A 15,943-nucleotide genomic window follows, 5' to 3' on the forward strand; every position below is an offset into this window, starting at 1 on the left:
ATGAAGCACGGTTATCCCAATGCAAATAAGCCTCATGCTTCTTCAAATGCTGTTGTTAATGAAGGCATTCCTGATTCTCAGAAAGATGGTGAAGGATCTTCCATTATCTCTCAAACTGGTCTTACTCAAGAGCAATATGGTCATCTGGTTGCTTTACTTCAGCAATCATCTTTGGTTCCTCAAGCATCTGCCTCAAGTCCTGCTAGCACCAATCATATTACTTCTTCTATTCCATCTTTCCCCTCAGGTATAAATATTGTTATCTCTTGTTCTATACATACTCAAAATAATCATTGGATTGTTGATTCAGGGGCTAATGAGCATATTTGCTCCTCTTTGCATTTGCTTCATTCCTTTCATAAGATTAAACCTATGCATGTTACTTTACCTAATGGTTCCACTGTGATTGTTCACTATGCTGGCACTGCTGTTTTTTCACCTTTTTTTCATATTACTAATGTCTTATATTCACCTCATTTCAGAGTTAACCTAATTTCTGTTTCCAAACTTTGCACTATTTTGTCTTACCAAGTCAATTTTTTGCCTGATAAATGTCTGATACAGGATATGAAATCCCAGAAGATGATTGGTTTGGGTAATATTTGTGATGGTCTCTATAGGCTGAATACTGCTTCATGCAATCAGAAGTCTTTTGTTTCTTCTTCCACAAGTCTTTGTGCTCCAGTTTCTTTGAACTCTTGTAATTCTGTTTGTTCTAGTGTAGCTATTTCCTGTATTCCTTCCAATGCTATTTGGCACTTTAGATTAGGACATTTGTCTAATCAAAGATTGTCCAAAATGCATAATTTGTATCGCTCTATTTCTGTTGATAATAAAGCTACTTGTGACATATGTCATTTTGCTAAGCAAAGAAAATTACCTTATCATTCCAGTCAATCTATTGCTAGTTCTAAATTTGAACTTTTACACCTTGATATTTGGGGTCCTTTAGCTCAAACATCTGTTCATGGCCACAAGTATTTCCTCACTATAGTTGATGATTTTAGTAGATTCTTATGGGTCATTTTACTTAAAACCAAAGCAGAAGTTTCTTTGCATGTTAAAAATTTCATTCACTTGATCCATAATCATCATCATGTTACCCCAAAATTCATAAGGACTGATAATGGTCCTGAATTCTTTTTACCTGATTTTTATGCTTCAAAAGGCATCATTCATCAAAGAGCTTGTGTAGAAACACCTGAACAAAATGCTAGAGTAGAGAGAAAACACCAACACATTCTCAATGTTGCTAGAGCTTTGTTGTTTCAATCCAAACTTCCCAATGTTTTCTGGTCATATGCTGTTTTGCATTCAGTTTTTCTCATAAATAGAGTTTCAACTCCTCTTCTCAAACATAAATCTCCCTATCATGTTTTATATGATTCATTGCCTGATATTCATTCTTTTAAAGTTTTTGGTTGCCTTTGTTATGCTTCTACACTTCAAGCTCATAGAACAAAATTACAATCTAGAGCCAGAAAGTGTATTTTCTTAGGTTACAAGTCTGGATTCAAAGGCTCAATTCTTTTTGATTTACATTCCAGAGAAATCTTTGTTTCCAGAAATGTTGTTTTTCATGAATTGATATTACCTTACAATTCATCATCATCCTCTTCTTCCACTAAAGATTGGCAGTATTTTCCTACTCCTTCCACTCATTTTTCTAATTTTGAGGATCCTGACTTTTCACAATCACCACCTTTTATCACACCACCTGCACTCCCCACTCCTTCACAACCTACATCATCACCTCCCAATGTCTCTATACCTATTAGAACTTCCATCAGGAATAAAGTTACACCTGCATATCTACATGACTACATTTACAATGCATCTGTCATTTCTTCTGCTAATAACAGTACCAGTCAATATCCCCTTTCCAATTTTGTTTAACATGCTCATTTATCTAACACTCATTCTGCTTTCGCTATGTCTCTTGTTTCTTATACTGAACCAAAATCCTATGATGAGGTAATCAAACATGACTATTGGAAACAAGCAATGCAGACTGAACTTAATGCTCTTGAACAGACTGGCACTTGGAAGATAGTGGATCTCCCTTCATCTGTCAAACCTATAGGGTGCAGATGGGTTTATAAAGTGAAGCATAATGCAGATGGCTCTATTGAGAGATACAAAGCACGTTTAGTTGCTAAGGGATATAATCAGATTGAAGGCCTTGACTATTTTGATACTTTTTCACCCGTTGCTAAGGTTACAACTGTGAGATTAGTTATAGCTTTGGCTTCAATCAATCACTGGTTTTTGCATCAGCTAGATGTAAACAATGCTTTCCTTCATGGAGAGCTTCATGAAGATGTTTACATGATTGTGCCTCCAGGTGTTGTTCCTTCAAAGCCAAATCAAGTTTGCAAATTGTCCAAATCTCTCTATGGCCTCAAGCAGGCTAGTAGAAAATGGTATGAAAAGTTGACTAGCCTGCTCATCAACAATCAATATATACAAGCTACTTCTGACGCTTCCTTGTTTACTAAGACAACTTCAGATAGTTTTACTACACTACTTGTTTATGTTGATGATATAATCCTTGCTGGAAATTCTCTCACTGAAATTACTTTCATCAAGAATGTTTTACATCAAGCCTTCAAAATCAAAGACCTCGGTACTTTGAAATATTTTCTAGGTCTTGAAGTTGCACACTCCAAAAGTGGAATCTCTCTTTGCCAAAGGAAGTATTGTCTGGATTTGTTACAAGATTCAGGTTTACTTGGCTCAAAGCCTGTTACCACACCTTCAGATCCATCCATTAAGTTGCACAATGACACTTCACCACTCTTCACTGATGTCTCTGCTTACAGAAGATTGGTTGGGAGATTGATCTATCTCAACACAACTAGGCCTGACATTACATTCATAACTCAACAGCTCAGTCAATTTTTGAGTAAACCAACACACACTCATTACAATGCTGCTCTAAGAGTTCTTAAATATCTTAAAGGCTCTCCAGGTCGTGGCATTTTCTTTCCTAGAGCTTCAGGATTACACATTCAAGGTTACACAGATGCTGATTGGGCAGGGTGTAAGGATACTAGGCGTTCGATTTCAGGCCATTGTTTCTTTTTAGGACAATCCCTTATATCTTGGAGAACCAAAAAGCAGCCTACTGTATCTAAATCTTCTTCAGAAGCTGAGTATAGGGTAATGGCATCAGCAACCTGTGAACTTCAATGGCTTTTATACTTGTTGAGAGATCTCCACATTGATTGTGTTAAGCTTCCTGTCCTATATTGTGACAATCAAAGCGCCATGCATATTGCAGCTAATCCTGTCTTTCATGAGCGCACAAAACATCTTGAAATAGATTGCCACATTGTGAGGGAGAAACTTCAAGCTGGACTGTTCAAGCTCCTGCCAGTTACAACACATGACCAACTTGCAGATTTTTTTACAAAGTCTCTGTTCCCACAGCCTTTTAACATTTTACTTTCCAAGTTGGGGTTGCTAGACATCTACCAACCTCCATCTTGTGGGGGGCTATTACATAATACAAAATCTGAAGAAACAAAGCATGAAGAAAATGCAGTACAAGCTACTTAAAATGTAGTACAATAGCTTAAGTATAGTAGTACATTCACATATAAGATAGTACAATTCATTTGTATAAATAACTGGATGTACAGTACTCTTTTTAATCTTCAATGAATCAGTTTTTATCTTTCTTTGATTCTTAATAAATATTATAGATTTTTAATATTATTATGAAAGTGCTTAAATTAAGATGAGAAAAATAACATATATAATGATTAAAAATATATATATGAATGCAACACACTTAAAAAAAGGCTATATATAGTGTTAATTTATCTGTGTTTCAGATGATTTATTTTCAATTTTGCAAAAAAGATAGATAGGTCAATATAGAGATTAGATTTAGTTGATTTAATTCAGTTTACATTCTAACAAAAAAAAACTGAACCGCTTTAAAATTTGTGTTGATGTTGTTTGAATCTGTTTCTGGCTTAAAAGTTAACTTCCATAAGAGCATGTTATATGGGGTCAATATCTCTTATTCTTGGTTGCACGAGGCGGCGTTAGTGTTGCCATGTAAACATGGTAGGCTTCCTTTCTTGTATTTGGGGCTGCCTATTGGCGGTGATCTAAGGAAGATTGTTTTTTGGTACCCTTTGGTTGATCGGATTAAAAGAAGGTTGTCTGGTTGGAAGAGTCGTAATCTATCTACAGGGGTCGTTTGATTTTGTTTAAGTTTGTCATGTCCTCCATTCCGGTTTACTTTCTTTCCTTCTTCAAGGCCCCTCAGGGAGCTGTAATCTATCCATGTCCTTCATGGGGGTCATTTGATTTTGCTTAACACCTATTTTGATATTCCTTTTCCGTTCTCTCTCATCACCATCTCTCTCCACTATCGTTCTTTCCATTCACCAATTCCGTTCATCACGTCGAATCATCTATGGGTTCTTGGCTTTGATTATCCCCTAATTCTCATCTTAGGGTTAATGGTATCAAAGAATATTTTCTCCATTCATATTGCGTTCATCGTGATTTGCGAAAATTTCATCTGTTTACTAATCTCGGTAATGTGATTCACCTTCATTGATGCTTCTTCATGGTAACTGAGCTTTGAATTTTGCTAAGGTTTTGTTTCAATTTGTTCTTCTTGTTTTTTATACACAGTGATATTGTGAGATTATTAAATTTGATAATTCTGATGCTTTTCTTGGTGTTATTGTATTGGGTTTGAAGTGTTTGATGATTTTACTCAATAAAATTTGACTCTGTTTCGCAATTGTTTGCCTAATTTGACTTTAACATTGTGTTGCCTATGAAGTGTTTGATAATTTGATTAATGAAATTTGACTCTCTAATCGTGAGTATCTCCATAGAAATCTGTTGCAATTTGTGTTTAGTTATCTTAATATTTTATGGCAATGATATTAATGAGAAATTGGGATTGAATTTTATTGATTGTGTTATTGAACTCAAACTCTAACATATTCTTATTTCATAATTAGAGGTACATTTCTATGATTTATGAGCTCAGCCTTTGAGATTTTTGGCTTGGTTATTTGTTAATTTATTAGTATCTTTAATCAATAGTTAGGCATGTGCTCACTTTGATGAATTTATGAGTTTCTTTCAGATTGTTTAATTTATAATGAATTTACATGGGAGATAGTCTTGTGTAGACACAAGTGTTTAGGCATAAAAAATTTAGATATGATCAAGTAGTGGAATCAAGAGATAGAATTAAGAAGGTATGTTGTACCAAAAAGAAGAATAATAATTAAGAAGGTATGAATATATTTATAGATAAGTAAATTACATGTTCTTTAATGTTTTGTTCTCGCGCTCCTATAATTTTTAAAAATTTCGTACATGTTGTGGTGGTATGAATATATTTATAGATAACAAAATTACAAGCACTTTAATTTATTTATTTTTAGGGAAAAAAAAAAAATCAAAGTGCTTGAAATTTACTTGTTGTACTTTCTTATTCTTGACAGAGAAAATAGGGCCAAGGAAACTTATGGAACAAAATTTGCTTTAATTGCACCTAAAATTGTTAGCTAGCCTACAAATTAGCTACAAGTTAGCTACTTGGTAAGTAACATTTTTTAGGTGTTACATGTAATACCCTCAAGTGTTACTTAAATCATTTAGTAACATAGGCTTTACCTAACATTTATCAAATGTTACAAAATTTAAATAGTAACATTTATTTTTGATTTAGTTACAATTTTAATGTGTTACTAAATCTCATATATGTTGCAGTGTAATAGTACATTTCCAAATCATCAATTTGAATAGTTCTAACACAAGATGCACATTGTTGCCTCCAAATTAATTTAAATTAACCGACATGATTAAAAAAATAGAATAAGATTTTTTTTTGTTACAAAAAAATAGAATAAGATTGCTTTACCAATCAGCTTAAATAATTTAGTATTTTTATAATGTGGGGAGGCAGACTTTCCCAAACTTAATATGCACACAAACTAACTTCAAAATCTGACATTCATTTCCAACAAAAATACCATAATAATTCAAAATTCATTTCATTGAAATTCCAATTTCATCAAATTACAGCATTCTTTAATTTTTACAAAATAAATAATAATAAAAAAAAAATCATGATGCTTGCCTAATTACAAGACATGATTTTTACTATTAACATTGCTAAAGCTCTTAAAATATTGCAGCTTTAAGCCTCCTTCCAAGCTCTCTTCTGTACAAAAAGTAAAATAAAAATCACTATGAGAAAAACATAAAATAAAATTTTTTCATGTCACAAAATAATTAAAAAGTTAATGAATGATTTTTATTTTTGTTACCTTATGAGTTGCCTATCAAATCCAGAAGCAGCCAAAAGGCCTCTATTTTCTTCAGCTCTTCTCAATAGATAAGGCATAACCATCTCAACTGGTCCAAATGGCATATACTTGCTTACTCTAAATCCAGCATTGCTCAAACCAAATGAAAGTGCATCTGACATTCCACATAGTTGTGCAAATTCAAGCTTATGGTTCACTTTTCCAATCCCAATTTCATATGCTTTTGCTGCTGCCAATTTCCCTACACAACAAAAAAATCAATACATTTTAGATACATTAATTGAAATCTTGGTTATTCTAGTATTTTATTGTTACATGTAGCGCACATATATATTTCATATTTAAGGCATGTCTGGTTGATCGATGTGGGTCAATGACTGATACCGACATATATTGTTACATTTATTCGCATACATTTTCTTGAAATATTTCCAATGTCTACGTATCGGTGTCAATATCATATATGTTGTCTATGTATGCGTCAATGCTACATACCATTCAATTTAAAGATTGACACTTCATATTAATGGGTCTGATGTCTGACATGCGACAACACCGACACATATGATTACATTTTCTTAAAATATTATCAATGTCCGACATGCGACGACATAGACACATATGATTACATTTTCTTAAAATATTATCAGTGTAAATATTATTTTAGGTGTTCATGTATGTTTCCGTGCTTCATACATTATTCTATAAAGTCTAAAAAATATGATATTGAAAAGAAAAAAAAAACCTAATGAATTAAATATCTAATAAGTACCTGATTCAATGTTGTGTGTAGCAAGAACAACAGATCCTTTTCCATTAGCAAACTTCTCAAGCAAATAAGATGAACAATCATTGAAGCAATTATGTGTATCTTTAATAGTATCATGAATTGGTGACTTAGACCCAAAAGATTCAGCCAATGTACTTTCCGTAGACATATAAGCACCTCTAACCAACTTAAATCCCATAGGAATTCCAATTTTTTCAGCAGCTTGTGTTGCAAGAAACAATCTCTCCTTAGCATCTTTCAAATAAGTTTGAATTGTTCCAAACACAATAGGATTATCATCTTTATTATGCATAATTGCTGAAGAGTATGTGAAGTAATCAATAGCTGGTTGAACAGTAGTGTGTTCAGCATCAACCAATAAGGGCATGTTTGCTTCAACACATTTTTTACAAAGTTGTTGTAATCTTTGGTTTGCTAGTTGAAAATCACTTTCTTCTTGTGGTGTTAATGGTTCTGGTTTTTTTGTAGTGTGGTATAATGGACTTGATTCAGAGAAAATTGGTAGAGAATCTTGTTTCCATGGTAAATTGAATGAAGGGTCTTTTTGTTGCCATCTTAGAAGATCACTTATTCTTTCTAGTAATGCCATTGGACATATTGCAGTGATTTTCACAATCACAAAACTCACCTATCACATAAAAAATAAATATATTAGAAAATTGAATTGCGTGTAGTCGGAAATTTGACTCATCCATACGGTCAACACATTCATAATAGTTCAATCTTGATCCAACAACTACAGATATGTTGTTTGCATGAATCCACCAAATGCAAAAAATTCTAGTTCTTCACATAGTGTACCAATTTAGAATTAACATTTTGGAAATGAAATATAGTTAGAAATGGTAAAAATCCAAACTACTAATGAACCCTTTTGTCCAAAATACCACAATCAAATTTCTAAACACTAGTTTCTAATTTTTGTTACAATACCAACCACATTGTACATCAGCTAGGTGAGAGTGGGACCAAGATTATATATATATATATGTAATATATGAATACAAACATTTATGATGGAAATGAAATAATGAAAATTCTTGTTAGAAATGGTAAAAATTCAAACTAGTACTTAAACCATTTTGTCTAAATCAGTAACAATAAACTCTAAACACTACTTTCCAATTTTGATGACAGAATGCCAACCACATTGTACTTCAACTTGGTGGGGGACCAAAATATATTATTTATTAATTCAAACATTATGATGAAAATTAAAATAATAAACCTCTAATTAGAAATGGTGAAAATCCAAATTTAGTTATCAACCCTTTGTCCAAAAATACCAAACTTAAATTTCTAAACACTAGATGCCAACAATATATGACTTAATGTCTATGAAGCACGAACACTCCTCGAAGGCATGTCTCGGTGCCCGACATCTACACTTATCGTGTTCGACATCAACACGGCATCAACACATGTAATTACAATGAATTATGTAATTTTTTCAAATTATTAATTATGTCGGCATATCAATGTCCATGTAATATCCGGTATTCATATCCGTACTTCATATAGCTCAATGTCAGGCCAACCACATTGTCCTTAAGTTAGGTAGGACCAACAAAATATAATATGAGACAAAATATTCACTGTCACAAGATTTCAAAGAAAAAAAGCACAAAAATGTTTACATGAGAGCATGACTTGAACTGGCATATCAAGTTGCTTACTTGGTGATATTAATACATGCAATGTGACACTTGTTGCCAACTCAATTCATACTCATCACAAAAAGTAGCAATTCAATTCAACACACGCCTCACAATAAAAACACACACGTTCACTTTTCAAAGTCAAGGACCACATCCCACAACTAAACCATGAGGCACAATATGTCTAATTTAATTTAATAAAAAAAATCATTAAAATATTAGTTTAATTTAATAATACAAAGTAGTTAATGGCCTTCTAATCTTCTATTTCTGAAAGGGATTGGAGAAACTTCATTCACCTATACTTGTTTAAATATAACAGGTGCCTTATGTTTTTCTAGACATGCTAAAATATCATTATAAAAAATGAAAAAGTAAATATGATTAGAGATCCTCCCATATTATTATTATTATTATGGTGCAAATGAGGGAAGAGATCCACTTATATTAAAACACGTTTTAAAAAATATTGGGTATTCATAAATAGAAAGATCATCTTCGATCTTTATTTAAAGAAATAAAGAATCCCATTATTATGAGTTTAATTGTATGATTAATGTCTACTTAATTAGATCACTAATTTTAGGAATATGTCACTTAATATATTCTAAAAAGAATAAACAAAATCCAATTTTGTTTTTAAAAAATAGAGAAAATTCAAACAGAAAAAGTATTTGTTGAATGTATATGATGATGATCCACAGAAACTACTTAATGCTATTTCCACGCTACATTATACGACCAAATTAATTTGACCAAAAACCTCTTTTCTTTAAATAAAAACAAACAAATCTTTAATTAATCTAAACAGATCTTAACCAATTTATTTTACCATGATCATAAAAAATTAATCAAAAAATAAGTCAAGATAAAATTAGAAACTTACAGAAGAAGGAGGAAGTGATTTGCTAACATCAACAGTATGAAGAAACCCTTTAAGATTACGATCACAACCATCATTCTCATGTGCATCTTCAACACCAAAAACAAGCATGCCACGTAAGCCAGCTTCATTAACAGACCTTATACTCTTTCCAGCAGTAATAGCATCTTCTCCAGCACAAAAATGTTCATAGAATGTTCTCTTTGTAACTGCCATAACTGCATCTTTCAAGATTCCCGTTTGTAACAATTTTGATTGCATAGCCCATATTCCAACGTCCACTACAGGTCCTATAGCCGTTGCATGCAGAACGGCTGAGGATCTTATCAGCGTGGACGTTGGAACAGCTGAGAATAATCTCTCACCGTCGTTTAGGTCAAGATAAGATGGTTGTTGGTGTGACGGTTGTGGTGGAGAAGGTTGTTCTCTTTCGAGAAGGGAAGCGACGGCGGCGGTGGCCGAAGGATGGGAGGAGTTTAATGGTTTTGTGGTGGTTTTGAAACGGAGATTCTTGATGATTTTTTGTGGGACCACACGAGTTGCCATTCAAAAACAAGAAATTTTGATGTTTTTGATTTCTTTGACGTTGTTTTTCTTCTTCTTTTTTGTGATGAAACTCTCGACAACACTTTGGGTTTTTTTAATCGTTCAAAGGAACACGTGATTTTGGTGGTGTTGTTGTTCTATGTAACGAGGTTGTTTTTATAGGCATGAAAAGTTAATAGGGTTTGGTCAAGCATTGAAAAGTACAACACTGCATGATGATGATGTTGTGTGAGATAAGATTAAACTCTCTAATTACGTGGCCTAATCTTTTATCCTTAACAACCTTTTAATTTTAGTTTTTAATTTTATCCTTAACAAATTTTTATTTCGATCCCTCAAAAACAAAAAAACTTTTTATTTTGATTTCCCTTTTTAATATAGTTTTTTTTTTGTTTAGTCGGTGGTTTTTATTTGTAATTTCTTTCCGTTTATAACTAATTGTAAATTAATCTGATTAACTTTCAACTTTAATGAGATAATTATGATAAATTTTTAATAGGGTAAATATTAAAAAAAGTAATTATGATTGTTTAACAGTTTAGTTTCTATTTAAAAAACAATTTAATTACTATGCATAGAGGTGTAAAACTGTCAATAATTATTTATTTTCCCTTAAAAAACATCAAATTTAATTATTTTTTTCTTTTGAAGTGGCATAGCTAATTTGATATTTTAGACAAAAATAATCATAATATTTATCAATACTATGTATAAAGAAAATAACTATTTCAATATACCCTTAAAAAAATTCTATAATAATGTTATATTGGTGTGTCATTAAAAGAAATAATTTCATAGCATTTCGAAGACGCCTTGATTTGTTTTTATTTTTCAACGAAAAAGTATGCATTTAATTACCATTTATATATATTTTTTTTTTCAATTAAGATTGTAGGGGTAAAATTGGCTAAAAAGTGATAAGCGAAAACAAGCTATAAACTTGTGTAAAAATGACATTTATTAAATGGATTTTTTTTATCAAGTAGGTTAGTAGATAGAGCTCACATATTTTAAATATGGATAAATAGACTGTACCGCGTTCAAACTTCAACCCCTACATATATTATGCAATTTTTCTACCAACTCAACTGAGTTATGCTCAGATAACTTTTTTAATCATAGAAACTTATAAACTATATGTTATAAACTTAAATTAATGTCTTACTAGATAGACACTTAAACCCTTTTCTTTTTTTTTTTCTCTAGGGGAAAACTTCAAACTCTTATAAAAATACAAAAAATGTAATTACAATATCGCTATTTGGATGGGAATTAGGTGTGACGTAGTTGCAATGGATATACTATGGCAAGAAAAAAAGTTAAAATGGAGTGAAAAAGAGAAAGCATAAGTAAAGGAAGATGAGTAAGACAGCTAAATTGTAGGGAAGAGTATGGACATGAGTTATAAAAGGTAACATGATGTTTTCAAAATACACGTAGATATGATGTGGATCCTTAAATTAGAGTATGCGTGTATCAAGGTATTAATTTCAAGATGATATTGCTGAGTTGGTCCATCATCATCAAATTGATTTAGTCAATTCTACACTTTTAATATGTTCATATCATACCAGCTATAACCGCCATGAATCCAGGAGATTCCTATTCTAAAATCAAATTATTTTATCTACTCATTATAATGCTGTTTAATCGGTTTTTGTTTGAATCAATTTTAAGATTCTATTTTAAAATACACACATATATTCTTGATAGAAAAACAAAAACATACACATATATTTTGTTCGTTACATAGAAGAATATAAAATTAGAGATTAATTCATGAACATAACTCAATTGCTATAGATAATACATTGTTATATGTAAGATTGAGATTCAACTCCGAGCGTCCCACTTAATTCACCTTAATATGAGAATTTTAGTCACTAACATACTTAACAAAAAAATAAAATTAGAGATCAATTTAATTGAGTTTAGTGGAAGGACCTACAATGTGACAGTATGACGAATTAAAATTAGAGTTTAGGAAGAGGTATTCACACCTTCAAATTGGATTATCTTCTTTCTATGAAACTATGAAAAGCAAAAATAGATAAATGAATATAAAATAGAGAACTAATGTTGTTAACATAGAGGAACGGATTAGTCTCTTATAATTTGTTCAATTTAGCGAATTAAAGTTTGAATTTTAATTGAAAGAGACATTCTAATTTACTATCCGATAGAATCTCGAATATAATTATCTATAATGATTGGAATACATAGAGACAAACAAATTTAATATTAGGGAATATTTTATCAAAATAAAATTAGAAATACAATGTTTATAATTATAATCTCAGTAATTATTAAAAAAAAAACTTTGTAATTGTAATCATAGATTAATAATTAAATATAAAATTATTATGAATCATGTCTAACTATGAATTGTGGTTTGTATATGCAACGAGTACGTTTGATTCGGTAAAAAATTGGGGAGTATTTTTTTTGTTTTACCTTGTTTTATTTAAAACAAACTATGAGATGCAAGGGACCGGATACAATCAAAAATTCATGTGCATCACTAAACCATGAGATAACTTTTTATCTAGAGTACATAGTATCAAAAATACCAAAATTCCCTTTTTTATTTTCCAACATAAATTATTTGCTCTATTCTCTCCATTATTGTTATGTCTCGTATTGTTTTGTTTAACACATACTATTATTTTGCGAATCAAATGCATCATATACTCTTAATGCAAATCTGGTCCATTTATGATGACTATATTTAAAGTTTTTTTTTTTTTGAAGGATGACTATATTTAAAGTTGTCAACATAAATACAAAATGTTATAAATTTTTTAATGTTTTCCTTCATTACAACAATCCAATAAAATAATACTTAGCATATAAAAATTATTTATCGAATTTAATTTGAACATTCACTTAGACAAACACATAGACCGATTAACCAAATAACTAAATTCAAGTGGTAATGAACTCCACCAAATAGCAAATTGTTTAAAATAATCTAAATTTAATTATTATTTGACCTAGCTCCAAATAATTTATTTTGGAACAACATGAAATTTTGCTCTATAACTCTTGATCAGATTTTATTTATCTCCCGACAAAATTTCAGATTACCAAACTCCCTTCCTCTATGAACGGAAAAATAAAAAAAAAACAAAAAACTCATAGACTAGTTACAACTTCCTACCCTATTAGATACCTCTATCACTAATCATATCCCACTAAGTCGTCCTCATGTCCATGGTAACCATGATTCCCTCTATTGGATTCCAGCCACTCCTGCCTAATTTACTCTTAAATCAACTAATAATTTGCTATTGGGTAGCCATCATAATCAAATAAGAATGTGTTCTAATCATTTGAGGATGGCTCATGGTAAATTACTCACTAACATAGAGCGTTGTCACTAAGGTATGTCTATTGATAATCTTTGCCCTACAAGATCTCAAGCAAGACATTCGGGATTATGACAACGTTAAACCCTTATGAAATAGAGTGATCATTCAAAACATATGAAATAAGTTTTTTTAGTCTTGGCACTTTATTTGTTAATCTTGAAAATACAAATTATTACTTTTGTCGATACAATAATACTTCCTCTTTTTAATATAAACTTACTACTTTTAATATTTTAACCAATGTTTTAAAGACACTCATTAGCAAATATTTTTCCTATTGTTGAGCACGTTGATCATCTCTTAAATTCTTTTTTATTGTATGATGGTGGGACTGGGGATTCTTCCAACAAGTTTTCTTTCTGGCGAATGCAATGCTTCATTTATAAAAAAAATAAAGGAAAAAAGCTACATATGGGTCCAAACGATAAATAATTGGTGGCCCTATGCCCCTATCTAATTTCCATAACAATCACATGCATGATGCATAAGCATTAGTTGGCTGAATATAACATCCACAATAACTAGCTCTAGATATGGAGACAATCGAACAAATGAGCTATCACCTTCTCCAACCAATTACATATTTCTAAATTTATGTAAATAACAAATTGTCTCTCAATATGGATGCTTGGAAAAGATAGAAGGAAATGAAACTCATGTTTGGTTTTGCACGATAGTTTTTTGGCACCCTTACTTCCTCTTTCTCATATACATTCACGACCTACCTAATTATAAATTGTCTAACCATTATAAAGAAAAACAACCAAAAAGAGAAAACTGATAAATAAGATCTATATTGGACTAAGCTCCACTCCTACCTAATACATAAGGATGTGGATTGATTATGAATTTGAAAAGATTCTTTTCTCACTATATAAGTTTCTTGCGCGTTTTATGTCGTTTAAATTATAAAATCTAAACGGCATAAATAATACCTCATAAAAACATCTAAAAATACATTGAAATATTTTAGATTTTAAAATTCAAATAGGACACACGAGAAACTCATAAAGCGAGAAAAGTTATGACCATTTGAAAAGGATAGATTGCAATTTCATAAGCTGATTCAGGGAAAGATTGTATGTTAATGAAAAAATGCATTAGGGACGTTACTCTTTTCAGCTTCCTCGGAAACTCTCCCTCTCCCATTTGAAAGAATTGGACATTGATGTGTTTGCAACAACATGCTTCAACTTATTATTTTGACTGAAGCCTCAACAAATTATAATTTAAAATGATATAATAAATAACATCAATACAATGATTCGCCAACAACTATTTTGACAGAACTTTTTGATCGATGTATTTTGTTCACCAACAACTAAAAGAAGTTATTAATAATAAGGGTAAGAGCAAAATCTTCAACTGGTGTGGAAGAGAAGAGTAGCAGTGAGACAGGGTGAGGAGAGGATAGGGGGCGGTGAGAGAAAGAGGGGAGATGATGTATTTGATTGGCGGCGACGATGGCAACGGTGGTGAGAAAGATGAACTGGACAGCCATGGTGGTGAAGGTGAATAAGAAGAGAAGAATAGCGTGGTTTCTGAGTTTTATTTATTTATTTATTAAAAAAATACATGTTTTGATTATTTTAAATCTGAACAATTGAATCGATTTTTACCACATGTCATTCATCCAAGACCTTAAATGTAGTAAATGGGACATGTGGTAAATGGAGCATACCTAAACTCTTCAAATTCTAGTTCAACGGATAAAAATACCAAAATTGTTAGATCATACGTCAGGATTCGACCCCCGACCACTTCACTTATGTGCGTAAGTTTGATGATTAGTTGTTTATCTCATCTATCTACCAAGTAAAATATAAAATTAGAGATCAATTGAGTTGAGTTTAGTGGAAGAGGTCGACTAGAATGTGACAACACATCAAATTTATAAATAGGATTACATTCATTCGATAAAACTCTGAAAGTAAAAATATAAAATAGAATATAAATAGAGAACCAATGACGTTAATCAAGAGGAACAAATATGACGAATTAAAGTTTGAATTTTATTTAAAAGAGACATTCACATTTACCATCCCACATAATCTTGAATACAATTACCTTATATTGAATGAAATCCATAGAAGACAAACCAATATAACGTTTGATAATATGTTAGCAAAATAAAATTAGAAATACAATGTTTATAAGCACAATCTCAGTAATTTAAAAGAAACTCTTTAATCGTAATCATATATTAATAATTAATTATAAAAACTCTTTTTTTAACATTACCCTTTCGGCTTCTAGGGAAAGGGGCTCTAGTAATTTGGAGTTTCACCATGAGGTAAGGATAACCTTGCTATGAATTGTTTAATCTAAAAATTAAACTCGAATTCTCTCGAATGATCGTCCTTGGTGAAGCTCATTGACCA

The 15,943-nt window shown here is 31.3% G+C and overlaps 1 protein-coding gene across 1 annotated transcript; it reads right to left on the minus strand.

Annotated features, from left to right (window-relative positions):
* Positions 1 to 6,022: 6,022 nt before the first annotated feature.
* Positions 6,023 to 10,339, minus strand: LOC25495524 (proline dehydrogenase 1, mitochondrial). Its single transcript, XM_013595747.3, has 4 exons — positions 9,649 to 10,339; positions 7,087 to 7,732; positions 6,315 to 6,555; positions 6,023 to 6,208 (listed from the first exon to the last, which is right to left on the minus strand). The coding sequence occupies exons 1-4, from the start codon at positions 10,189 to 10,191 to the stop codon at positions 6,169 to 6,171; spliced, it is 1,470 nt and encodes a 489-aa protein (XP_013451201.2). The 5' UTR covers positions 10,192 to 10,339; the 3' UTR covers positions 6,023 to 6,168.
* Between the last annotated feature and the right edge of the window lie 5,604 nt (positions 10,340 to 15,943).

The sequence above is a fragment of the Medicago truncatula genome, chromosome 6 (genome assembly GCF_003473485.1).
Source record: "Medicago truncatula cultivar Jemalong A17 chromosome 6, MtrunA17r5.0-ANR, whole genome shotgun sequence".
NCBI lineage: Eukaryota > Viridiplantae > Streptophyta > Magnoliopsida > Fabales > Fabaceae > Medicago > Medicago truncatula.

Coding starts and splice junctions, on each gene's coding strand:
- LOC25495524 (XM_013595747.3), bottom strand. CDS start 10,191: ATGGCAACTCGTGTGGTCCCACAAAAAATCATCAAGAATCTCCGTTTC. Junction 7,733..9,648: donor AATCACTTCCTCCTTCTTCT/GTAAGTTTCTAA, acceptor TTTATGTGATAG/GTGAGTTTTGTGATTGTGAA. Junction 6,209..6,314: donor TTTGATAGGCAACTCATAAG/GTAACAAAAATA, acceptor CTTTTTGTACAG/AAGAGAGCTTGGAAGGAGGC.